Source organism: Penicillium manginii (genome assembly GCF_028828005.1).
Source record: "Penicillium manginii strain IBT 31320 chromosome Unknown utg000011l:1.0-1395921.0:1.0-1396616.0, whole genome shotgun sequence".
NCBI lineage: Eukaryota > Fungi > Ascomycota > Eurotiomycetes > Eurotiales > Aspergillaceae > Penicillium > Penicillium manginii.
Genome location: NW_026643112.1, coordinates 663,851 through 686,533, shown reverse-complemented (window position 1 = coordinate 686,533; position 22,683 = coordinate 663,851). Strand labels below are relative to the sequence as shown.

The following is a 22,683-nucleotide window of genomic DNA, read 5'->3' as shown; positions in this document are numbered from 1 at the left end:
ATTTTCCCCTAGTCGTACTTGTGATTTCCCGAATCCAGATTTTCATGGATTTTGGAACTGATCGCACCGGTAGGGGTGTGTGACGTCCTGGCATTAGCCGATTTGTGGCGTACGCTCTTTCTTTTAGAAGATGGGATAATTTCAACTTCTGGTTGGGATCTCAAAGCTCTGGCCATACCCCAGGCCGTGCGAACACCCGCCCATTGTTCCCTCGGATAGAGGTGGTAAGCAAGTTCGAGTTCAGCATCAACTTTGGGAATGCTAGACCTGATAGCCGGATAGCCGCCTGGGATGGCTTTGGCTGCCTTGCCGATGTCATCCGGATCCATCTTCTGTAAGTTCAATTGTACGCCACGATCTGTCAATTGCCAACGGCATGGTGCCATTATCCCGGACAGTGGCTCGGAAATGGGGACAAAGAAGCGATCCTCGATCGGTCGTCTGTGCTCCCGATCACCTGATTGTGATGTGAGGTGATCCCATAGCACAATTTTATGGTCTCTGTTGTTGACATTGGAAAGATAGAACTCAATGAAATCAATTACACGATACGGTTTCTCTGTATCGGGTCCAGACTTTTTGTTCGTGTCATCATCATTGGGCAATAGCCGGCTGATGATGGCTGGAATTGGGAAAAGACTGCCTGAATCGGCGCAGCATGCCACCATGTTTGTCACTGGTAGATTAATTGCTACTTTAATTAGATCATTCGATGGATTCTTGAGCCGGTGTTTGGGGTCAAGAATTGCTCTGCAGCAGTTGGTAATGCTTTCAGCAGTTTCTGGACTCGAGCACCCGGGTTGGTCTGGATGCAAAATTTCGAGAAAGGACGCAATCGATGGACGGCGGAGGGGTAGATTAGTTACGCCGAGGAACTCTTCAAGAATACCAAAATACATGGCGAGGTTCAGGCTATGCACAAGGCGTAACGCCCAAAGCCGGGCGTTTTGAATCACGCTAATTAGGGTGGATTCATTGAATTGTTGCCACACTGGACATATAGGCCGCTTACACAGAGCCTGGAGCATCTCGCCCGGTAGAGAATGGCGACTCGAGGTCTGTCGAGTTGCATCTTCAATCATATTTGTCACATCAGAATGTCTGTGATCTCCAGTAGTCTTCAAAATGGTAAATAGCTGTTCCAAGAGCCTCCATTCCGCGCCTTGGAGAACCGTTCCGCGTTCTTCACAGTCTTTCTCGATCCATGTGGCGAGCTCATAGTGGCTGCTCGCCATTATGTCTTTATTTTCCGCGCGTTGGCTGAGACGCTTAGACGTGCTGGCCTCGAGTTGCCGTAGTGCGGCCTCGCCTGTCAAAACAATGCCGTTGATCAAGTCTAGGATGCGTTCCTCGTCTTCCGATACCTTTTCACCTTGGGAATCGAGTGGTTTGTAGATCATGTCGTGCTCGATTTCAGACCATACATGCATCACCAGTGTTCCTACCTGGATTTCAGTAATGACGTCCTTCCAACCATACTTTCGAGCCGGCGGGATATCTTGATCCCGCAATTTCACAACGAAGTGTGTTGCTTTATATCCTGTGAATGTTCGCATAGATCGTTGAAGTTCCTTAGAATTGGCCGTAGTTTGCGTGGTTCTCTCGGAGTTCTGAAACAATTCAAGACGTTCTTCCAAGCCCTGCACATTGACTTGGGAGCCATGACCCTTTTCTATCCGTCGAATGATATCAAATCTCTTTTCAATAATGGCGGCGACTCGCTCAAGGTCTCCTGGGAAATAGAGTGATATTCGTATGCCACCAAAGTCATGCAATGCAGCAAGCATGTCTTCTGGGGATTTGAAAGGCTCCATGTCGTAACCTTCCGGGCTCAATCCTGATTCACGAGTATAATCTTCCCATCGCCGACCTTGCGCTTTCACGGCATCATACAAACGACTACGTACAAGGCGTTCCTGGTGCCTTCGGTAGATGCTGCCTTTGGCTGATTCCCATGATTTGATGCGCGACGTGATCGGAGGATGGCGAATATTTGAAGCATTTAGGGCACCAGAGCAAATACTTTCGACCTCTTTAGTATATAGCACCATTGTATCTATTTTGAGGTGGAATAGACCATGTAGCCCTTCCAGGTTGTCGTCAATTTCTTGAATATCCTTCATAGTGTGCTCTCCTCGGGATCTGAGTGTCTTATGAACCCGCTTTAAGCTGTTCCTCTGTTGATGATTCTATCAGGGTGTCTTCTAAAAGTCTTTCAAAGTTGGACAAGGAGTACAGTCCTCACCTTCGACAACCCGAGGGGTCCAATTCAGCCGCTTGAAAGCGGGGTCAGCTTGCATACGGACTACGGACACGTAAGCGTAATCGTTTGGGATTTCAACATTCTATGAATGCAGAGTAAGAAAAAAAAGCCTCGAAAACTATACATGCAGGAGGAGTGCATGACTGACGTGTCACTACATTACTAGTAGATATCAGTGACGTGACATAATATAACGCCTCGAACGCTAGCTCTCAAGACTCGAACCAGGCTAAAATGGCCGAGAAAGTCTTTATACTCCAGGCCGTATCATGTGGATTTCGACTTCAAAGTATCGTGCCAAAGCTCGTGGTATTTGAGAGATATGGCAACATCCTACGGTGACTATGTGTCAAATATGGCCATCCACAACCCGAGTTTAAAAGCACTCTCTGATTTTCTCGGTCGCCAACCTCGTACTATCTGCAACAGCATTGTCAGCTGTGTCGAGGTTGAGGGGGCTGACGGCGTAGGTCAGCCTCGCCAAATTAGCACCAGTGAAATCATGGCCGAAATCAATCGTGGTCTCGCAAAGAGCGTCGTGGCAGTGGTAGAAAATATTCACCCCGAGGATATAGATATTCTCGGTTCTGGCCTTGACATTGACCCATTCTTCTTCTGTGGCCACATCACATCATCGTATCGAGACATTGAGAATACCCCCCCCCCACCGCCACTGTTGGCCCTGCCACCATCTCAAATCACTTCTCGGGCCTTTTTCAACATTCACTACCAGAAAGTACTCGACTTAGGGAGCGAGTTGGCCTTAATCAATGCGCCATATGATTTTGTCTTGTCGTCGAACGTTGCAAGAAGTGTTCGACGTCTGCCCGCACTATCGGGCAGGTCGGTTGGTTTCCTTCGGGCATGCAGCTCAGTGATAAAGCACAATCTACCTAATAACCTCTGGATTTGTAAATGGAATCTATGAGTCCCTTTTTAATAATATCCACTAATTATAAAGACAGGCATAATTCTTGTGGATCCCGCTGCTGACATTGTGGTTCATTCAACACACCACCACTTCATCGAGACCAGAATTCCCCAAGTTCCACGTAGAATTGGCATTGAAGGATTCAGCGATCTACCATCTTATACTGCATACCAAGCTGCAGGGGCCGCAAACGAAAATAACCAACCTCACAACCCGCGTGAGGAGCTCTTAAATTTCTTGCACACCTGCCCTCCAGGATGGAAGGGTGGAAAACCTAGCGTCTTGTCCCTCGCTTACTATCCAATTCGGTCTATAGTGAGAGAGTGGATGCTGTATGGATTGCTCATGAGCCGCTATATTAAGTACTACGAGTACTCCTTTCCAAATGTGCAGTCACGCCTAGAGCACTTCGAGAAAATCGATATACTGGATCTTCATAGATGGCGGCGCCGGAGCCTGCAGACTTTGCATAAGTTACGAATGACGAGAAGTTTTGTCGAACACTGGCGTGGAAAAGAAGACTGCAACAAAGACAGTGAAGCTACAGGTGAAAGAGGAGCCGCATCGGGGGAATTATTCACTTGGAATCAACTGGTGATGGATTTGAGGTATCTGGAGGAGCAGATTGACCAGCATCATCGCTCACTAGAGGCGCTGAACCCCATCATTACTGCACTGGTGCAGCTCATAGACTCTCACAAATCTATCTCCCAAGCGGAGGATGTCCGGCGTTTGACGTACATTGCGATGGCTTTTATCCCTTTAACTTATATCACCGGCATATTCAGCATGAGCGAACCATATGGCCCCGGGGCGACCGATTCTGGGTATACTGGGTTGCCGCAGTGCCAACCGCGGCACTCATCATGGCATTATTGGTGTTGGAAAACAGGATTCCTGCGCTCTCAGCGTTCTTTGAACGTATAAAGAACCTTGGAAGAGGATAGGAAGGCAATCTGGTCTATCTTAGGTGGTCGCACTGTGGTTTCACTATTGTCTAACATGAGATGATCTTAACTTGCTTTACTAGTAATCGCTGATAATTCAAATGGTGCTTCTCACTCATATCGCTCATGAACCATTGCTAAAAACTTGAAGACGCTACATATTTATAAAGTGGCATTAACTACAGCAGCCGATTATGGGTGAGTCTGGACAAAGTGGTTGACGAAGGAAAACCCCGGATCACCTTTTACAATGAGACTCGGAGTCTATAGACATGTATGGGAAGTGTACAAAAGTGAGATTTTTATCATGGAATTGATATGACATGAAGTAATTGAATGGACTAACGATTCCACATCCATATTCAAGGTAGGCTAGCCCATTTTTCCTTATACAGACCACCATGGCCTTTGTACCCTTCAAGAATTTGAAATTTGTGTATGAATCGAGTTTGTAAATGGAGGAGAAGACCCATTGGGCGCGGATTGAGCGTTCCGAGGATCTATTTTGGATAATCATGACCAGCATCCAAATTAAACATTCGTGAAAGTAGTCCGGATCTGGAGAGGATGGATTCCATGGTAATTCCAGGGAAGATCTTATCGATCAAAGAGATTGCATCAGAGCACTGAAGTCAAGGATCGATAATGCATAAACAAAGTGTGACGTTGAGTTATGCTCAAGCTAATCAACATCTACTAAATAGGTACCAGAGCGACGCCAGACCAGCTTATTGAAAATGCTTCTAGAGGTTGGCCCGAGCAGAGAATATCCACTTCAACTCAAATAGCGCTGACAAGCTAACGGCCCCGGGGCGCAGTTCGCTTGTTGATAACGGAACGGGCTTAGGGTGACTTGGCATGCCAATCTATACCGAGCCGAGGTCATTTAAAATGACACTCTGCCCTGAAACAACCGCCGGCAATCAAGCTGAAACAAAGCTCCAAAGCCATCTACGAGTACGAGAGAGAAATCCCCCCCCACTTCATGCTATGATGACAAGCGACACGAAAAAATCTGCAAATGCCAGCATGGCGTTGCCTGAAGCCGCATCTCAGAACCGGATCGACATCGTGAGATCGCTCTTAGACGAAGGAGTCGATCCGAACGAGATTGATGCAATCGGGTATACCGCGCTTCACCATGCGGCAGATCAGGGGTACTGGGATATCGCCAGACTTCTCCTTGAAAAAAAGGCGTCGCCCATGGCCAAAAATGCCAGTGATTCCATGCCCTTGCATTTGGCTGTGAAAAGTGGCCACAAACAGCTCGCGCGGCTATTGCTTGAGTGTGAAAGAATAGCCCTGGGGGTTTCGAACCAAAGGCTTGACTGCCCAATCCACGTGGCAGCTGAGAATGGAGACCTTGAAATGGTTCAGCTGCTTTTGGAGTTCAAGGCCGACACTTCACGGAGCAATTCCATGAACCGGACGGCTCTTCATATGGCTGTTAAAAATGAACATCGGGAAATGTGCGAACTTCTTCTAGAGTACGACAAAACCTTGAAGATTCCCATTATGCTTCGAATGCTTGGGAATAAGACCGAGGTCAAGACAACGGATCGAAATGATGAAACACCGTTCGCCCTTGCCATCAAAAATGGCAATCTCAAGATAATCGAAACCTTTTTCCGCAGTGGAATGGTGTCGGGGAAGGAAATTAACACCTCTAAGAGACCTCTGTTCCACGACGCTGTGAAATTAGGAAATTGTGAACTTGTCAAACTGTTTCTGGAAAACGGAACAGATATCAACATGAAAGGATGGGATTCGAATAGGGCGATTCATGTCGCTGCCAAAGAGAAAGACGTTAAGATGGTGCAACTATTGCTCGAGTATGGGCCTTCGCTTAAAGTAAAGAACGGATCACATGAGACCCCAGAGCAGACATCCTACAACCCAGAAATCACCATGATGCTTCGCAACCATGGGACAGGAAAGGAGAAAGGCAAGCGAAAGAGCAAAGGTGGAGGAAAGGGAGCTTCGCTGAGTATAGCATCATCTGCTCCTCCTCCTGAATATACGCCTGAGGCCAAGGGAACACCTCTGAAGACGTAACATTTGCTTGTTTGGGTATATTTGGAATAGACTAGGATACAAAATTCAACCCACGGCATTGAGTAATAGGCGCAGATCAACTGGCCGGATTTTCGCTATTCACCTGTTCGGCAAGCGCCTTTACTACTGATCTTTTCTCCTTTTCTGTCCCGTTCCGGCTCTGCGCCGTATCACAAAGGGCAAGATTTCCGCATTCACAGTCTCCTCCTCGAAGCCAGCGGTAGGTAATACTCCATCTGTTCTCGCGAAGACGGACCGTGCCATCGGGCAGGGTATCCGTCTTGCGCTTTTTGATACCATGAGTCCAATGCAACCGGGAGTCGCCAGTCATCTGCATCATGCTCCGTGGATTCAAATCGACCTCGATGCGCTTCTCGCCCTGTCCAAAAAGCATCATAGCCGGTGCGCCCAGCGAAAGTGCATAGAGTTGATCATATGGTGCATGTGCATCTACATGTGGGGGAATCCCGGCGCCTGGTGGATAAAATTGCAGACAGACCTGGTCTGGGAGTCGATCTTCGGTGGTTGGAATGAGAGGCTTCAACCAGTCGGGGAACTCCTTGTACGGAATCTCCGGGTCTATGCCGAATGTCTTGTAATCGAAGGTATATCCGTAGTGTAGGGATATCCTGCCTGGTCGATCAGGCCATTTTAATTCGTTGGTGAAGATTGAGATGAGTCGTTGCTCGTGTTCCGCGTCCACAAAGTCATTTTCCCAATAGAGGCCCGAAGGTTGGATGGGCAATTCTTTGAAATTGGGTCTTTGCTTCATACTTTGGCTGTTGAGCCTGGGGCTTTTGGAGGGTTGAATGAAGGGAAGTGATATGATGCGTTCCCACGTGATGGCAATTTCTGCCGCTGTTTCTCTTTTTTTTCCGAAGCGGTTTCTGTTTCTGCCCCACAATCATCCGTATACAACAACCCCCACAACCTGCCGTTTTCTGAATTGTGGCATTTGCAGAATGTATCGATAAGAGACATTATATGTAAAAAGGCCTCATGGTTTCTTCGGTCTATTATCCAACAAATGACGCACACTGGTTCTGTCATCAACGACACAACGTACCTGGGAACAAGGTGACTTGTTCCAACAGCAAGCAAGACCATGCAGATCTCCTCACAAACAGTCAAAACGGACGCAGACCAATGGCGGAGATTACCATCAGATGGTACGAACGGAATTGGGAATGATATTTCAAAAGACAAAAACGGCGTGGTTCCGCACATCCTGGTCCAAAAAACATATGCACGCCTGAATGATATTTACGCCCAAAATCTAATCGAAAATTGGGCCGAGGAAGCCGAGCCAGCCAAACACGTCTTTGAAGACTTGTCGATAGCTGCATTTATCATTGAGCTGTGGAGAGGTCTATACAGCACAGTCCCGAAGAGCGAATCGTCCGAAACCAACAGCTCGGCGGGCTTTCCAGGATTTGTGGATATGGCTTGCGGAAACGGTGTTCTTGTATATGTACTTCTAATGGAAGGGTATTCGGGACTCGGATTTGACGCGCGGCGAAGGAGCTCATGGAGGACTTTCCCAGATTCCGTACAGTGTCGATTGATGGAGAAGGTCTTCATTCCGAAGCCATTCATAGATGTCCTTGAGCCCAATGAGATTGGCGCAGAAGTTGAATCGGGGAATTTCCCCAAGGGTACATTTATCATATCCAATCATGCCGATGAGCTTACAGTTTGGACTCCATTGATAGCGGTTCTGGCCTGCCCCACGTCTCCTCTGCCGTTTCTTGCTATTCCTTGCTGCTCTCATTCTCTTTCTGGAGATAAGTTTCGTTATCCGCCATCAGAAAGAGGCGAATATCCACAGCCGCTTGGCCAGAGTGATCACAGCGGTTCAAAGACGGCTTTAATTGACCCAAATCCACAACCAGCTTCGGGAGACCTTCGGGCACTGAGGTTGTTGAAGCAAAAAGAGAAGACAGAAGAGGGCATGTTTACTTCAATGTATGGATCTTTAACAGCAAAGACCATGCAGATTGCTCAAGAAGTTGGCTATGAAGTACAAAGATCCAAGCTTCAGATTCCAAGTACACGAGATATGGGCATCACTGGATATCAAGAAGAAAGTGCAGCCAACCTGAATGAAGGACTGCAGTCAAAGACCATGCAAATCATTCAGCGAGAATGCGAAAATGATGGTGGCATTGAAGTGGCCGCGAAGAAATGGGTCGAGCGTGCTCGAAGTGTCCATTTAGCAGACGAGGAAGGAAGCACAATACATTAATCACTTCACTTTAGATACCCCAAAATAAGTATTGATTGGACTTCGGATGGCTTTCAAGAAAGATCATGGTGGATATCGTATTTCATATTGACCTTGACACAGAACACGGAGTGGGGCTTGTAGCGGAGAATGATAGTAATTGATAATTTACAAAGAGACGGGACGGCTGGGGATTCCTGAATCAAACGCCAAAGCAAATGCAACTCGCTATTCCACCCAAATGCAGAGATTAATGTATACAGTATCTAAGATGACTTGGTTGTACCGGGGCCATCATGCTTTTCTTTCGGCCCATCGGGCTGATCTTCTCCGGTAGACTTTGAGGCCTCGGAGTTCAACGCGGACTCGAAAGCCGCGGTTGCCGCCGCAGCAGAGGAATTCGGGATATTGGTCCCAGAGGTTCTGGAAGCGATATTGGCCGCACTCGCGGCGGCAGTCTGACGAAGTCTCTTCATTCGGTCGGATCGTACTTCGCCTGGAAGACTGCCCCAGACTGGCTCAATAGATTCGGCACGCCAGTTACTGCGAGTAGAGGGGATGCTTGTCCGTCTAGGTGACAGCGGTGGGGCCAAGCTGGCAGTCCCTACACCATTCTCTCCCCACATACGCACGCGCTGAAGCTTGCGGAGTCTTCCCAGTCCATAATAACAGACAATTCCAGTGAGGATAAAGCAGACGGCCGAGACGCCACCGAATCCGAAGTCGTCTTCCTCGATGAAGTTTTTCAAGTTCATTCCGTAAAGGGCAGAGAAGAGAGTTCCCGCGGCTAGACCGAGAGTTCCTATGCTGAACTTGAGATCCAGAAGCATGAGGGAGTTGCGATTGGCATCGAGAATGGCCTTGACGCTGTTGTGGGTTAGTACTTCTTTGCCTTTTCCTGGGGCGGGTTTTAGGACTTACATTTCCTCTGTATTGCGAATTCCAGTCACTAAACTGCCGCTAGCCTGGACGATTTCATCGCAAACTTTGTGGTAAGATTCTAGCAGCATCTCCACCTCCTGGTGGTCATCCTCTTCTCGCTCCTTGCCACACGACCTCTCGGTGAGGTACATAGCAGCAAGATCGTCATCGGCCTCAAGCAAATCGTCGATGGCATCTCGAACCAGTCGAGCCTTCTGCTCAAAGGTGCCAAGCTTCTTGGAGTAGACCAAAAGGTGCCGGAGCTTATCACGGTCGATGTCTTCTTCCAGCGCGCGGAGAACCCGAACAACTGGGTCTCTGACACCATTGAATTCCTCTTCCAACCCCGTTGTAACACTGATGAGAACGGCTTCCAGCGCGCGGAGTTCATAAGGCAGAGATTGTGCACCTTGTGCTACCTGTGAGGATTTCTGACGGAGTTTCGCTTCCAGGTCGTAGATAAACAGTGATTGCATGTAGGAGTCTGTTGACCCATATGCGTCGAACACAAGAACGCGATCCGACTTAATTAATACTCGCAGATGTAGCAGATTGATAAGAATGGCGCTCGGTCGGATTAGGATATGCGGCAGGGTAGAGGAGTCAATCTTGCGGAGATCTCGAGGAAGAAGACCATACTAGAGCCCGCCCATTGAGTTAGTAAGATTTCCAAAGGCGTTCAGGGAGCATGGTGTGTGCTAGACTGACCTTTGCAATTAATTCAAGCTTCCTAAACTCTCCATTCACGAGCGTGACGTTTCCATTGTTATCGAATTCCGTGCATCGAATACGTAGCTCGTTGGAAGCTCTCGCGGCAAGCCCACGGCCAATGTTGAACATTCCCTCCGCGGTATCATCGATAAGCGCAGGACCTGGGCGAGCATTCTTGCATTCGGCATCTTTGTTCCGTTTGAGGTCGAAGAGCCTCCGAAGAAACGGTCGACGGGTTGTAGAGGTATTTCGGGAGATGATCAAGGGCTCCAAGATGGATCGTGGACCTGTGGCTTTCGGTCTAGAAGATGTGGCGAAAGTAGAGTCCCCGGTAGAGATCAGGGCATACTGCGACTGACTGGGGCGAGCCCAGCTTGAAGATCTGCGAGACGACCCGGTCGCGAATTGCACCTGGCAACTGAGTCGAGGTCGGGGTTGGGCGCAGGCTGCTGAGCCGATCGAAACTTCTGACTGTGATCGCAAGAATCGCAGGAGCGAGGCCGATGGCACAGAAGGCTTCAACGGAGACAACATGCCTCTCGGGTGTCAAAGAGCGCTGCGGAAGAAGTGACGGTCTCCCAGTGAGGCGCGGCTTTTTTCCCGCGCGTGCAAGAGCCGGAAGAAGGTTGTTCCGTGGCGAAGTATACCACAAGCAACCAGCAAAAGAGATTGGATTGCATAAATCCCTCGTTGATATTGTTTTTAATTTCAAAAATAAGAGAAATGACTCAAAATTCATTTTCGCTATTGAATTGGGCGCATTCACTGAGCCTCTCTCATTGATCTTGGGCTAGAATAGGCTCCGGATTGTGAGTTGATTAGGACAAATCGACTTGACGGAGCCAAATAAAATGAACTTGAAGTTGATTGTTCTGTAGTGATTTATAGGGTGTATGAACAGCGGTAGTCTTCTATTTTGTGTGTTATACACGGAACCAGAGCTACTCATGAAGACTTCCCTGGAAGTGCAGCCAAAAGTCGGTCTTCATCTGCAAAGAATAGCATAGCCATCTCTGCTACCGCTTTTGCGTCATCATAAGGCCCTGCTGGCCCATCAACAGATTCTAATGATCCCCATATATTTGATAGATGAGTTTCCAAACGAGATTGTGTCCAGTTGTATGTCCGTGCGAACTGGCGGCATAGTTCCCCTGAAGCAAATGCATCAAATTCAAAGTGACCTTGCAATGTAAGAACACGACCCGGGTGGAAGAGTCCTTGAATAAGACATTTGGAGCTGCTTCCGATATTCATCCATGGCACTGGGAGCGATAGCTCATTTGGGCCTATATGCGAGGGGACATCTTGCGAGGGAGTCACAATATCCCCATGAATGACTTGTAGTTGAACGGGCCGTTCTGACGAAAACTCATCGAGTGAGGAAAATCGGCGACTGAATTCTGAATTCAGTACAATAGGATGGACTCCAATTTCATGACCCAGCACGGATGGCTCAACTGAAATTTTGGACGGGAAATCTTTGCCCATGGAGCACTCCTGGCCCTCGAGTAATGCCTGGCCTATAAGTTGGTGCCCGAAACAAGATCCGTAAATTTTCACGAATGGATGGTCTGCGTAGACTGTTTGAATGAATGACCGGAGTGCTGGAATCCATGGCAAATCATCATATGCCGCGGCAGCAGCACCAGTAACCAGAATCACATCGATCGGCCCAGGCGAATCACAGGAATTTGTCCTATTCAAAGATCGTGGGCTAGATCTTAGGAACGAAAGTGGCGGATATGAGCCTCCCACGACGTCAAAAGCTGTCACATGGATCCCGATATTTCCATGTTTCAACTTTTGTGTATCTTGGTTGAGACGCTCCGCGGCAGCTTGAAGCAGAACACGAAATCGAGAGCTGTGCATACCGCGTTTCGCATAGACGGCAGGACATGGTACATCGGTGTCAAGAACTGCGATGTGGACATGGTTTTGAGGCAAGTCCTCGCCGATTGAGGTTATCAGAGGCATTCTGGAAGACCAAAGGAGATAGAAGAATGCGAGAAGGCAGTGACTATTCTCAATTTCAATAGCAGGAGCCAATTGCGAAACAAACAGTGCATTAATTGTGTTGCTCTCACTAACGAGGTTTTGCGACTTTGAAAAAAAAAGATTGACCCGCAGATCTCCCCCTCATCCCTCTCGGATGACATCCGAGGTTTGTCGGCTTGGGCTTCCGACACTACAGACCCTTCATATCTTTCACCCTTGAGGTATATTTTGAATTATCGGGCAGCACATTGATCTAATTTTTGTTAAATCGCAATTTAAAGTTGATTTAATTCCAATCTAAATCATTCCATGACTGCAAAATGAGTCCTGCTCATTCTGCTTGAACACGACATGGGTCGTACATTGGGTCTACAGCCAACCAACTCGACCGCTTGAAAACCACTCGACCTTCCTTAAGAATGGCTACCAGGCTTTCATCAATACGATCTAAGATCGTAATATCTTCAAGCGGATTATGTTTCAGAACGAGAATATCTGCAATACTCCCCTTCTTTATGCATCCTAGTCGATTCTCCATCCCCAGAAGCTTGGCCGCATTCACTGTGGCAGACTGGAGGATTTCTTTTGCACTCAAAACAGAAGAACGGATCGAAAACTCCTCGTTTTGCAGAGAGTGTAGGCCTGATAGGAGATCCGATCCATAACAGATCGTTGCCCCTGCTTTCTGAAGAACTGAAAGCGCACCCAACCCACTTGCAAGAACCTGCCGGTTTTTCTCCTTGCTGAATTTATCGAGAAAATTGTCGAACGGAGGCCGAGTCATGCTTTTGTAGACGACAAGCGTCGGTGTGAAAATAACTCCTTTCTTGGTGCAGTAAGCCGCAGTCTCCTCGTCAATGAAGTTTCCGTGCTCAATTCCCATCACTCCATTATCGACAGCGTGACGGATTGCATCAACGGTGTATGCATGAGCTGTGACATAAGTTTTGGAGTATTTGGCAGTCGTTGTGATGGCACGTATTTCTTCTGCAGTGAACTGCAGCATGTCGAGGGCATCTGATGGAGTGGCAACGCCTCCACCGCACATGATTTTAATGAAATCTGCGCCTTGTCGTAGCTCATCTCGCACCGCACTGAGGCATTCGGGCACGCCGTCACATACACGAGCAAAGGCAGGCGAATGACCCCCGCAGCACTTTTGCTCTTCTCCTTCATAACTAGCCCGCAGGTCTCCGTGGCCTCCTGTTTGAGATAGGGCTTTTCCAGCGATAAACAATCGAGGACCAATGATGAGACCTTCTTTAATAGCCTCGCGAAGAGACGAGTCCGCTCCGCCTGTATCGCGAGCTGTAGTGAATCCACGTAGTAGCATCTCTCGCGCGACAAATGCCGTCCGGTATGCAATGGTATTAGGACTTGCCGAAAACAGATCCTTCAGCGAAAGAGCCCCGGGTGTGGCTGTCAGATGAACATGGCAGTCGATAAGGCCTGGGCAGAGATATTGGCCCTTCAGGTTCACAGCATTGGTTCCATCCAGCAGAGAGTGAGACTCTGCGCTTCCAGTCGTCACATCGACGATGAGACCATCCTTGATCTTCACGATAGAGTTAGGTTTCACTTCGCCTGAGTCGGTATCAATCAGATTCGCGTTATAGAAAGTGACTTCGGGGGCTGGTGTCTGAGGCAACCATGGCTTGACGATTAGGTTGCTAGTCATGTTGATGATCGATGAAGTCTAACTTCCAGGGAGATATAAGTTTAAATCCTACGTCTTGGGATTTGAGTTGGCTCCAAGAAAGTCAAGTGTTTACTAGATGAATCAATCCACTCAATCTTTGTGTAACGCCCGGTGTCAAGAAGGATTTCCTCGGATGTTACATCCTATCTGGCTTGGTGCGGGGAATTAGCAATCAAGACATCTGAGCGTGCCACGAGTTTCCGATAACCGACTGCGGGGAAATATTCCATTTCATTCAAGTTGGAACTGCCAGATAACACCTGAGCATTTCCTTGGCAGTCTGTTAATCTCATCGCCCAGCATATCACAAATTATAGAGAAGCGATATGGATCTAATGCGCATCTTCAGCTGTCCGGTCCGATCACTTTCCGATGTAACGGATAATAGTACTAATCGCTAATAGTAGGTATTATTTGAATTTGATTGATCCTGGCTATAAAATAAATCACTGCAGAATAATAATTATTCATATCATACAGAAAGGCCTTCAGACCAATCTTATTTATTAATAGGTCAAGAGGACTTTAGGCACAGCCGTCCGTTGTTGTTCCATGAGTACGGTAGAGGATCAACGGTCTGGACCTCCCAATCTTCGGCACCGACGGCCGTTAGAGCAAAGAAGAGACCAGTCGGGTCGTGTTTCTGCTTAAGTGCGTAGAGGCGGGGGTAATTGGTACCGTAGAATGCTTCTTGGAGGTTTGGCTCAAGAAGATCGGCTTCACTCATGTATGCGCCAGAGTCTGGGGCTATTTCACGCAGCACATCCATCCACTCGGTTACGAAAAGCGATGAGCTTTTGATAACGTCCCAGGAGGAGGTGAAATTCCACTCAGATCCCACAATCACATGGGTAATAGCATCTCGCCATGCGGGAAGAACGGCACTGTCCGTGGGTGGGTCGACGGCAATTCCGGTGCCGCTAATGTGAAATCCCGCGATAAAGAGGCCCTGTTTTGTGTGAGTTTTCCTAACATGAAATAGAAAGCTCGAGGTGGGTGTATTAGAAATGCATACCTGAGTGATAGCATCTTTGAAAGCTTCAAAGGTTTGGTTTCGCAGATCATCGCTCTGGAAGACACTACGAGGGAGTAGGCGTGAAGCAGTCTTGACAACATCAGCTCCAACGTATTCCTGAGGGAAAGCCTCAATCCAGGCATCATGACTGGAGCTTCATGTTAGCTAAATTTCTAGCAGAAAATAACGTATCAACTACTAGTAGTCAGCAGCCGCAAACTCACAAGTTATCTGCATGGTTGTACCATGGAGTAAAGGAAACATTCAAGTTATCAAGAGCATTGAACCAAGGGGCAAGTAGAGTCTTGGTCTCAGATACACTCATATTTGGCGCAACAAAAGATTCCATTCTGAAATAGTAGTCGGTGCTACCAGCATAGTCCGTACCACTTTCAACTGAAGACGCGCCGATGTAATAGTAGCCGTACGTACCAGCATCAACAAATGCCTCGAAGTTGTCAAGATACGCCTCGACTGCTGACCAGAAAGCATCTGGACCTGGGGTATCATTGACTGTGAAGTTGAAGGTCACAGTGGTAGTCTCAAGCTTAGGTAAAGCCTTGACTGTTAACGAAGTAACAACACCGATGGTGCTACCACCACCGCCGCGGAGCATCCAGAAAATATCCGGGTTCTCTGTAGAACTGGCAGTGATAAAATGTCCATTTGATAGGACAACTAGAATGAGATTAGCATAAAGTTTCATTCTACAAATACCAGACACTCTTTGGGATGATGGGCTCTCACCTTGCATGGCTAGAACCTGGTCAGATGCCAAACCGTACAGACTAGACAGCGGGGAGTGACCACCGCCAGCGGTATAGCCACCTCCCAGGCCGACCGTAACAGCCTCTCCACCAATTACCGAATGACCGACACTCTGAGCAAACTCATAGGCCTCAGCCACCTGTATACCCGAGCCAAATTTGATCGCCGGGCCGTCATAGCCATTGGTAGCCTTGAACTCTGGATAATACTCCTTGTCCTTAAGGTAATGGGTCCAGATAGTCAGAGCGTCTTTACCAGAGGACTTGCCGTTGAAATCATGCCCGGTGTTCTTGACCACTAGGCGTAAGTTCAAATTTCGAGCAAAGTTGACCGCGAGCTGGATCTGCGCGACAGTGGAAACGTTCACCGCATATGTTGGGTAACCACCTTGCGTGCAATCAGCTGTATAGTTGTATGGAGATGGAAGACAAGAGCGGCCTTGGTACAGGGGCAGCATGATAGATGCCGGGTCCTCCATGTGCAAGTCTGAGTTGAACCAGTCGGCGGCTACGGCCGCACACTGGGTAGCATTGTACTCTGGCCAGTCTGTATAGCAGGAAGCTGCCAGAGGCACCGTTTTGATAAGACGCTCACCAATCAAGGTGTCGAAAATGTTCCAAATTTGGTCCGAAGGCCACAGAAGTTCACCCGGGGTCGTTTTGCAGCGATGAGGGAGATTGTTTTTGGCCACAGTGTGAGAAGTGGAGTCATTCGCAAACGCAAACATGCTTGATATCGTGTCATTTTGCAAGGCGACCGAAAGTTTTAAAAGATCACCCTCAGTCAACTGTAACTTTTCATTCGAGAACAACGAGGACGCCGAAACTTCGGTGGCCACAGTTGACAATGCACCTGCAAGCGACGCGCTGGCGAGGATGAGTCCCACGATGCCCTTCATGACGGTTTATCAAGTTCACCAGCAAAAAGTTGTAATCAAGTGATTACTAAAAGGCAACGATGGATCAATTGAGTGAGACTTTTTTTTTTCGGTCCCCTTACTTGACAATATGACCAACTTGGGAGTGCCCAGGTGTTTAATATGCGAATAAAACGGTCGGCACCCGGCAAACGAGCCTCAAAGTGGTCAACGGTTTATGATAACCGACCATGCAATCAAAATACCGAAGCCATAGTATTAGTAGCTTCGGACTAGATTCTTGTTTTAGAAAAAGTGCTGACCTGACGCGGCGACGGAATTCGTACGCGAGTGCTCATTGGTGGATGGAAATGACAAGTAATAAGCCTGCAGCTCTAGCGGCATTTCTGAGCTTAGCCTAAAAAAAGTCATGATTTGAGGGATAAAATTTCTCTAGTGAACATCGATTTTTTTATTTCAAGCAAGCCTCCTTTTAACATTAGGAGTATGGCAGTAGGGCTGAATCTATCCTATCGGAGTATAGCATGCCCAGTAGTAATACACTAATAAGAATAGAAACTTCGCAGGCCCGGGGCCCTATTGCATCACACATTATATGTTTTCCAACCTTGGAAGCCTGGCGTATTGCGATTCTGGAATTTGATAATGTGATAGAGCAAACGGTGGAGCATCCTAAAGATCTAGAGCTTTTGCGCAAGATCAATTTGGGATTTTGGTGTCTGTCATCTGGAGTCATTGATAAAACGCCTCATTCCAAGGTTATGGCCCCACATTCAGTTTCCAGTTTACTTCGACCCAGACAACGTAATAATTATCTATCGTGATTAATATTCACTGCCGGGAATATTAAGCTCACGATTATCGGTAGATCTCCATTTAGACATTGAAAAAGTGGGAAAGGTGCTCGGGAAAAGATTGAATACGTGAAGCTTTATTTCCCCAGTTCGATAGCACTGAGCTGAGATTCGGACCTCAGGACGAAGGGCCGACTCAAAGTCTTGAGCAATAACCTTGGAATACTTCTCATGGCCCGCTTAATCATGGCAAGATATTACCACAATAAGATGTAGAAAAGCTACTAGTATTATTTTTACCGGAACTTTGGAACTTTATAATGATATAGCTCGTAGAGTAGGCGCACTACTAATTGGACACCCCATTTGGCTATCTGAACACCCTATCTCCAGGGCTGTCTATTTAGAAAAGGTACTGTATGTGTATTACCGCGAACTACAGTAGCAGGCCGGAATTCTACTTTCTCACCTTCGGGTAGGTAACTGAGTAGGTACCTAGGTATCTACAAGTGCTAACTATCTCAGTAACTACTAGTATACTTAGGTATCGGATCAGGTATATCCTACTAGCAGAAGCTAAAGATACCCTTTACTGACCATATCTACCGCGCCACACCTTTTCGCCAAAAACCTTGGAAGTGTGTATAAGCTACTACTATATTTTGATTCCAGTGGCGTTGCAGTAGTTTAAAACACCCCTTCTACCACCTTTGTAGGACCGACCCCGTGGTAATACATAGCATAGCATCTTTTCTAAATGTACTGGATAGGGTGTTCAGATAGCTAAATGGGGTGTCCATTTAGTAGTGCCCTAGAGTAGTGCATGTTTCCAAAACCAGAAAGTCATTCAACACGCAACGAGCGATTTCTCATTACTGATTATTTTAATAATCATATCAATGGATATTAAAATCTTGAGCTAGTCATATCGTTGATCATGGCCTCTCTGACTCCGCCCAGCGAACGAAACCTTCTATCACATGCAACCACTCGGAAAAGCCTGGAGAAGCAAATCAACCATAGCCCACGCAGGGGGCTCTTAAATAATTGGTAACGCGAGGGCAAGCTTTCTGGAAGATGATTCGTGATTTATCTGTACATTAGACGGACATGCCTTGACAATTAGCGCGAATACTCCATTGCATTATCCAATACTGCTTAATACTGAGGGATGTGAGGGGTTAAAGTGGAATAATTCTTGCCAATCACGACTGGAGATTGTGAAAAATGTACGATCTGATTATGGTGGGAGCTTAAAGCTTTCTAGGGAAGCATTATTCAAAGCAACAACAATGATGCCTTTAAAACATGTTCTTCCAAGTAGAGAATACACTGCTGGCAGCGTTCGGAAGCTTATCCGGACTTGCCCCACCGTATCGGTCCAACCTCCCGACTCAACTCAACTTCTCCAACCCCGAGGTCCATGAGCGACTGTGATATTTACCTATCATCTATACCATGGTGGCTCCAAATCCGCGATCGGCTAATGCGTAAGAGCTTTCCACCCCCTCTGTTCTTGTCGCGTCTTGGGCGTCGCGCTGCGAAAAATGTGCGCTAACCTCGGTCCAGATGCGAGGCATGCCGCCGACGAAAGGTGAAATGCTCCGGCGAGCAACCTTGTCGAGGGTGTTTAAAACATGGCTGGAGTTGTACATTTGGGCATACAGGGCGAAGAAGATTCTCTGAAGCGTGAGTCCGATCTTTCTGCGTCACGAAAAATACTGATCGCCGCATAGCCAAGTGCAGCATCTCCTGGATAAGATAAGGTCTTATGAAGAGAGGCTTGCAGGTCAACCCTCCGGTATATTCTCGATGGTTAGGCAACAAATAATCCACGAATGATTAATTGACGCTTCTTAGATTTATCGATTCTTTCTCCCGTTGCTTCCGGTCCAGGCCCGAGTCGTACACCTCGGCAAGCCGATGCCGACACGCCGACCAGCAGTGGGCCCAATAACCAATCTAGGGGATTTCCATACGATGAAAGCGTCTCTGCAATCAGCCCCGGTAAGCAATCATCCTATCATATGAAACGAGATATTTTCTAAATGGAGAAAAACTTGAAGCGACGGATCTCGCATCGGGACCGGCATTCGAATCTCAAGCTAGATCTCTCCTGGATAGATCCCAACTCAGTCCCTTTGCGGCTCGAGATTACACGAAAAGCAGAGACCACAGTCGTTCACATTCCCAATGGACATCAGTCGACACAATACTCGAAGATAGTAATGAATCACTGCCCTCACTTGAGCAATCACAATATTTGCTCGAGCAATTCCTTTTTTACTTGGGTGTCAGCCAGCATTTTTTTGATTCGAGAACATTTTCCGACTCTCTCATGCTCCTTTTTCAGACTCCAGAGAGCCGAGAAGAAGTAAAAAGATCTACTTGGTACACCGAATATCTTCTTGTCATGGCAATGGCCAAACTTATGGACGTGGAGAATCCAACCAGCCAGCCACCTGGTTCCGCCCTTTTCACGGAGGCACTGAGTCGACTTCCCCAATTACATCACCTCGGTGGAGAGGGTGTTATTGCGGTCGAAATACTTACGCTAATGGCCACATACCTGCAGTGGTGTGATCGTAAACATGATGCATATCTCCATGTAAGCTCACATTTCCAAAAGTAAAAAAGATTCCCCAGAAGACTAACAGATCAAGATTGGCCTTGCCTTGCGCCTAGCCATTGCACTTGGTTGCAATCTCCCCGAGAATGAACAAAACTGTCTTCCGTCCCAGAGTGCCCATAGAGTGCGGCTTTGGTGGACGGTTTATATGTTGGACCGGTATGTTACTCTCTCTTACATTAGACACTATGTGTTAACATGCGCAGACGATTGTCGTCCGGCCTAGGGTTGGCCGCTGGAGCCGATGAGCGACAGCTCCGGGCTGGCTTTCCTCGACATGTCGCAGGCTTTCAATCCCCTGTTGCATTAAATATCAACGTGCGTATTGCTCGTATAACGGATGAGATCATGTCAAGTATGCTTCACACTGCCAGCTCCGGGTTATAATTATGCTAATCCGTCCAGCGCTATATGGAAATTCTTCTATCACCGAACTTGACTTGGTCAAAAGAATCCAAGATATCCTGAAAGAATTATCTGACATCGGTCGATCGTTTCCACAAGCTCTAGTTTTGGATTTTAGTCGACCTCTCGGCAATGTCACTCGTACAGGTGCATCTTTATATCTAATGCTTTTCCAAGTTCGTTTTTCCGACTGACGGTCTGGTCTGCATGCTTCATATACTGACAGAAGATGTAACTAGGCCATCATACTATGTACTCGGCCGGTATTGCTGCGCAGTGTCCGCTTAGAAGTCCAACGGCAGCAAAGGCTAGAGGCCACTGAAGAAATACCCGATATGCTTTCAAGGTTGTGCGACACTTGCAATGAAGCAGCTACGCGAAGCTTGGAAATCCTGCACTCCCTCCAACGCCAAAGAACAATACGTCAGTCTATCACTATGGAATTTGGGCGCTCAATTTTACCCACTGGCAGTCACTGATATTGTTTATTTATAGCTCGCTTTGGATTTTTCGATTTAGATGCGACATTTTCTGCCGCATTTGTACTCGTTATGCGAGGTTTTATCAACAGCTCCCAGGATGAACCTCCTCCGGCATTGAGTCAAGCCTGCGAGGTTCTACAATTTTTAGCCCGGTCTGGAAACTTTGCAGCTGAGCAGCGACTCCAGGATATTTCGCAGTCTTGTTCACATGTGTGGCCGAGTCGTGTTTTCAATAAGACTTCATCGAGCGAAGGATCTCCTCAAGTCAGCATGACTTCGCGACCCGGAGCACATAATATCAATCCGGACGGGAATGGAAACAGAAGCCGTTTCGGATATTATCCAACACAGTCTCAAGGTAACACTTCAGTGGTACCCGGAAGTCGACATAATCATCATGATGAAAGCCAATTGCTCGAGCCATGGGCAAATCTTCTATCTACAGATACGGTTTTTGGCACGCGGGATGACTGGAATATTGATTTGTCTGGAGAGGCAGAAGACATATACTCCAGTTTCAATAATCCAACTCTTCCACTAACGGGTGTTGATTACATGGATTGGCTGGAGATTGAGAAGGTACTCAATGGTCCAGAGACACTGCCAAGTTGACAAGACAAGGATGCTTTGCCTCGAATATTCAAAACTAAAACTCCCCAAAGCCGGGAGTTATAATAATGGCAATCCTTTGCTAAATCAATATATCTTTATTTCCGAGATTAAAGACGCAATTAATCGTGATAATTGCGGTTCAGGACTCTGATTTTGCACCACTTGAGTCCGATGAACTCTCAATAAAGCAGAGAATGGCCCCACTCAAAGAGGTAGCAATAACACTCCCGTGATCCTCTGCTTCATAGACTCTCTTTCTCATATATCCCACTCGCTCACTCGCTTCCAAGCAAAGATACATCTCATCGCAATTATCTGCCATGCGACGCTCAGATGAACTGCGTAGTCGTTTTGCGTAATTCTCCTCAGACTCCCCTTTTTGCCGATCGGGTACCTGTTCTAGAGACCCATACGACATCCAAACCAGGGGTCGGTGTTGAATATCAGGCTTTGCGTAGAATTCACGTTCTTCCTGGATTATGAACTTATCATTCCACCAGATTGAAGGGCTTGCCGCAAGGTATGCATCGAATGACGCAGGCGCAGTGAACAGCGCGTGAAGAGCGAAAAGCGCACCATAGGAATGGCCGAAAAGCGCAGTTTGGCGAAGTGAGACTTGAGGGAAAACTGAGCCAAATAAAAAGCTATGGACTTTCTTTATAAAAGCAAGAAGAATGTTCGCTCCTCCGTGGGGTTGTGGGTAGGGTTTTCCATCTGCGTCTTTCGGCGGATTGTAGCTTTCGCAAGGGGGTGTGAGATCGAAGCCTCGACGAGCACTGTAAACTGCATCCGAGATCGGGTAGGAGATTCCGACGACGATTGTTCCGATATTGTGGCGGCCGAGTCCATTCCGTCGTACGATGTCTGTCGCTGATAGAAACATTGCGTTGCCGTCCACAACGTAGCTGGTTATTGATTATCAGATGATGCCCATGGCTATTACTATGATTTGGAGCTAGAAACTCATCTTACATCACATTAGCTGCCTGCGAGCATTCATGTGTTCGTTCAATTGGAGGCCATCCCAAGGGCCATGAGACTTGGATCAGATAGGGTTCCCCATTATCGCTTGTTGCGCTCCAGTTTTCAATATTGGGAATAGGGGTACCATTGGCCCGGTCAAACTTCCATTCATTGTCCATGATGGTGTGTTCAATCGAGGTATGTTCGTATGTAATGGCGAAAATCGAGTGTTAGTAAGGTAGATCTGTGATCTGTTAGATTGCCAGGACTGATAATACTTTAGCCAGATTGTCTAAATATCAACCAACCCAACTATCTATGGTGAAAATAGGCGAAGTCCCTGAAAAGGTGGGCAGAATACGAAACGTGGAGCCACTGGATCCCCCACTCTC

General features: G+C 47.4%; 12 protein-coding genes across 12 annotated transcripts; 4 read left to right on the top strand and 8 right to left on the bottom strand.

The window, feature by feature from the left end:
• Positions 1-8: 8 nt before the first annotated feature.
• Positions 9-2,123, bottom strand: N7533_013533 (uncharacterized protein; the record flags this gene model as incomplete). Its single annotated transcript, XM_057110183.1, has 1 exon — positions 9-2,123. The coding sequence occupies one exon, from the start codon at positions 2,121-2,123 to the stop codon at positions 9-11; it is 2,115 nt and encodes a 704-aa protein (XP_056952885.1).
• A 642-nt stretch (positions 2,124-2,765) lies between these two features.
• Positions 2,766-4,121, top strand: N7533_013532 (uncharacterized protein; the record flags this gene model as incomplete). The annotated part of the gene is made up of 2 exons (XM_057110182.1): positions 2,766-3,110; positions 3,225-4,121. The coding sequence occupies 2 exons, from the start codon at positions 2,766-2,768 to the stop codon at positions 4,119-4,121; spliced, it is 1,242 nt and encodes a 413-aa protein (XP_056952884.1).
• Positions 4,122-5,032: 911 nt separating this feature from the next.
• N7533_013531 (ankyrin repeat domain-containing protein) lies at positions 5,033-6,196 on the top strand (the record flags this gene model as incomplete). Its single annotated transcript, XM_057110181.1, has 1 exon — positions 5,033-6,196. One exon carries the CDS (start codon positions 5,033-5,035, stop codon positions 6,194-6,196), a length of 1,164 nt encoding a protein of 387 aa, XP_056952883.1.
• A 76-nt stretch (positions 6,197-6,272) lies between these two features.
• N7533_013530 (uncharacterized protein) lies at positions 6,273-6,968 on the bottom strand (the record flags this gene model as incomplete). Its single annotated transcript, XM_057110180.1, has 1 exon — positions 6,273-6,968. One exon carries the CDS (start codon positions 6,966-6,968, stop codon positions 6,273-6,275), a length of 696 nt encoding a protein of 231 aa, XP_056952882.1.
• A 333-nt stretch (positions 6,969-7,301) lies between these two features.
• On the top strand, positions 7,302-8,441 carry trm44 (tRNA (uracil) methyltransferase; the record flags this gene model as incomplete). The annotated part of the gene is made up of 1 exon (XM_057110179.1): positions 7,302-8,441. The coding sequence occupies one exon, from the start codon at positions 7,302-7,304 to the stop codon at positions 8,439-8,441; it is 1,140 nt and encodes a 379-aa protein (XP_056952881.1).
• A 245-nt stretch (positions 8,442-8,686) lies between these two features.
• Positions 8,687-10,586, bottom strand: N7533_013528 (CorA family magnesium transporter; the record flags this gene model as incomplete). Its single annotated transcript, XM_057110178.1, has 3 exons — positions 8,687-9,287; positions 9,342-9,979; positions 10,050-10,586. The coding sequence occupies 3 exons, from the start codon at positions 10,584-10,586 to the stop codon at positions 8,687-8,689; spliced, it is 1,776 nt and encodes a 591-aa protein (XP_056952880.1).
• Positions 10,587-10,997: 411 nt separating this feature from the next.
• N7533_013527 (uncharacterized protein) lies at positions 10,998-12,026 on the bottom strand (the record flags this gene model as incomplete). Its single annotated transcript, XM_057110177.1, has 1 exon — positions 10,998-12,026. One exon carries the CDS (start codon positions 12,024-12,026, stop codon positions 10,998-11,000), a length of 1,029 nt encoding a protein of 342 aa, XP_056952879.1.
• A 352-nt stretch (positions 12,027-12,378) lies between these two features.
• On the bottom strand, positions 12,379-13,725 carry N7533_013526 (metal-dependent hydrolase family protein; the record flags this gene model as incomplete). The annotated part of the gene is made up of 1 exon (XM_057110176.1): positions 12,379-13,725. One exon carries the CDS (start codon positions 13,723-13,725, stop codon positions 12,379-12,381), a length of 1,347 nt encoding a protein of 448 aa, XP_056952878.1.
• Positions 13,726-14,260: 535 nt separating this feature from the next.
• Positions 14,261-16,427, bottom strand: N7533_013525 (FAD-binding oxidoreductase; the record flags this gene model as incomplete). Its single annotated transcript, XM_057110175.1, has 4 exons — positions 14,261-14,695; positions 14,762-14,909; positions 14,986-15,439; positions 15,509-16,427. 4 exons carry the CDS (start codon positions 16,425-16,427, stop codon positions 14,261-14,263), a joined length of 1,956 nt encoding a protein of 651 aa, XP_056952877.1.
• A 2,224-nt stretch (positions 16,428-18,651) lies between these two features.
• N7533_013524 (uncharacterized protein) lies at positions 18,652-18,855 on the bottom strand (the record flags this gene model as incomplete). The annotated part of the gene is made up of 1 exon (XM_057110174.1): positions 18,652-18,855. The coding sequence occupies one exon, from the start codon at positions 18,853-18,855 to the stop codon at positions 18,652-18,654; it is 204 nt and encodes a 67-aa protein (XP_056952876.1).
• N7533_013523 (fungal specific transcription factor domain-containing protein) lies at positions 18,838-21,328 on the top strand (the record flags this gene model as incomplete). Its single annotated transcript, XM_057110173.1, has 9 exons — positions 18,838-18,889; positions 18,942-19,001; positions 19,061-19,207; positions 19,267-19,808; positions 19,864-19,988; positions 20,036-20,184; positions 20,235-20,410; positions 20,474-20,657; positions 20,730-21,328. 9 exons carry the CDS (start codon positions 18,838-18,840, stop codon positions 21,326-21,328), a joined length of 2,034 nt encoding a protein of 677 aa, XP_056952875.1.
• A 139-nt stretch (positions 21,329-21,467) lies between these two features.
• Positions 21,468-22,470, bottom strand: N7533_013522 (alpha/beta hydrolase; the record flags this gene model as incomplete). Its single annotated transcript, XM_057110172.1, has 2 exons — positions 21,468-22,233; positions 22,301-22,470. 2 exons carry the CDS (start codon positions 22,468-22,470, stop codon positions 21,468-21,470), a joined length of 936 nt encoding a protein of 311 aa, XP_056952874.1.
• Between the last annotated feature and the right edge of the window lie 213 nt (positions 22,471-22,683).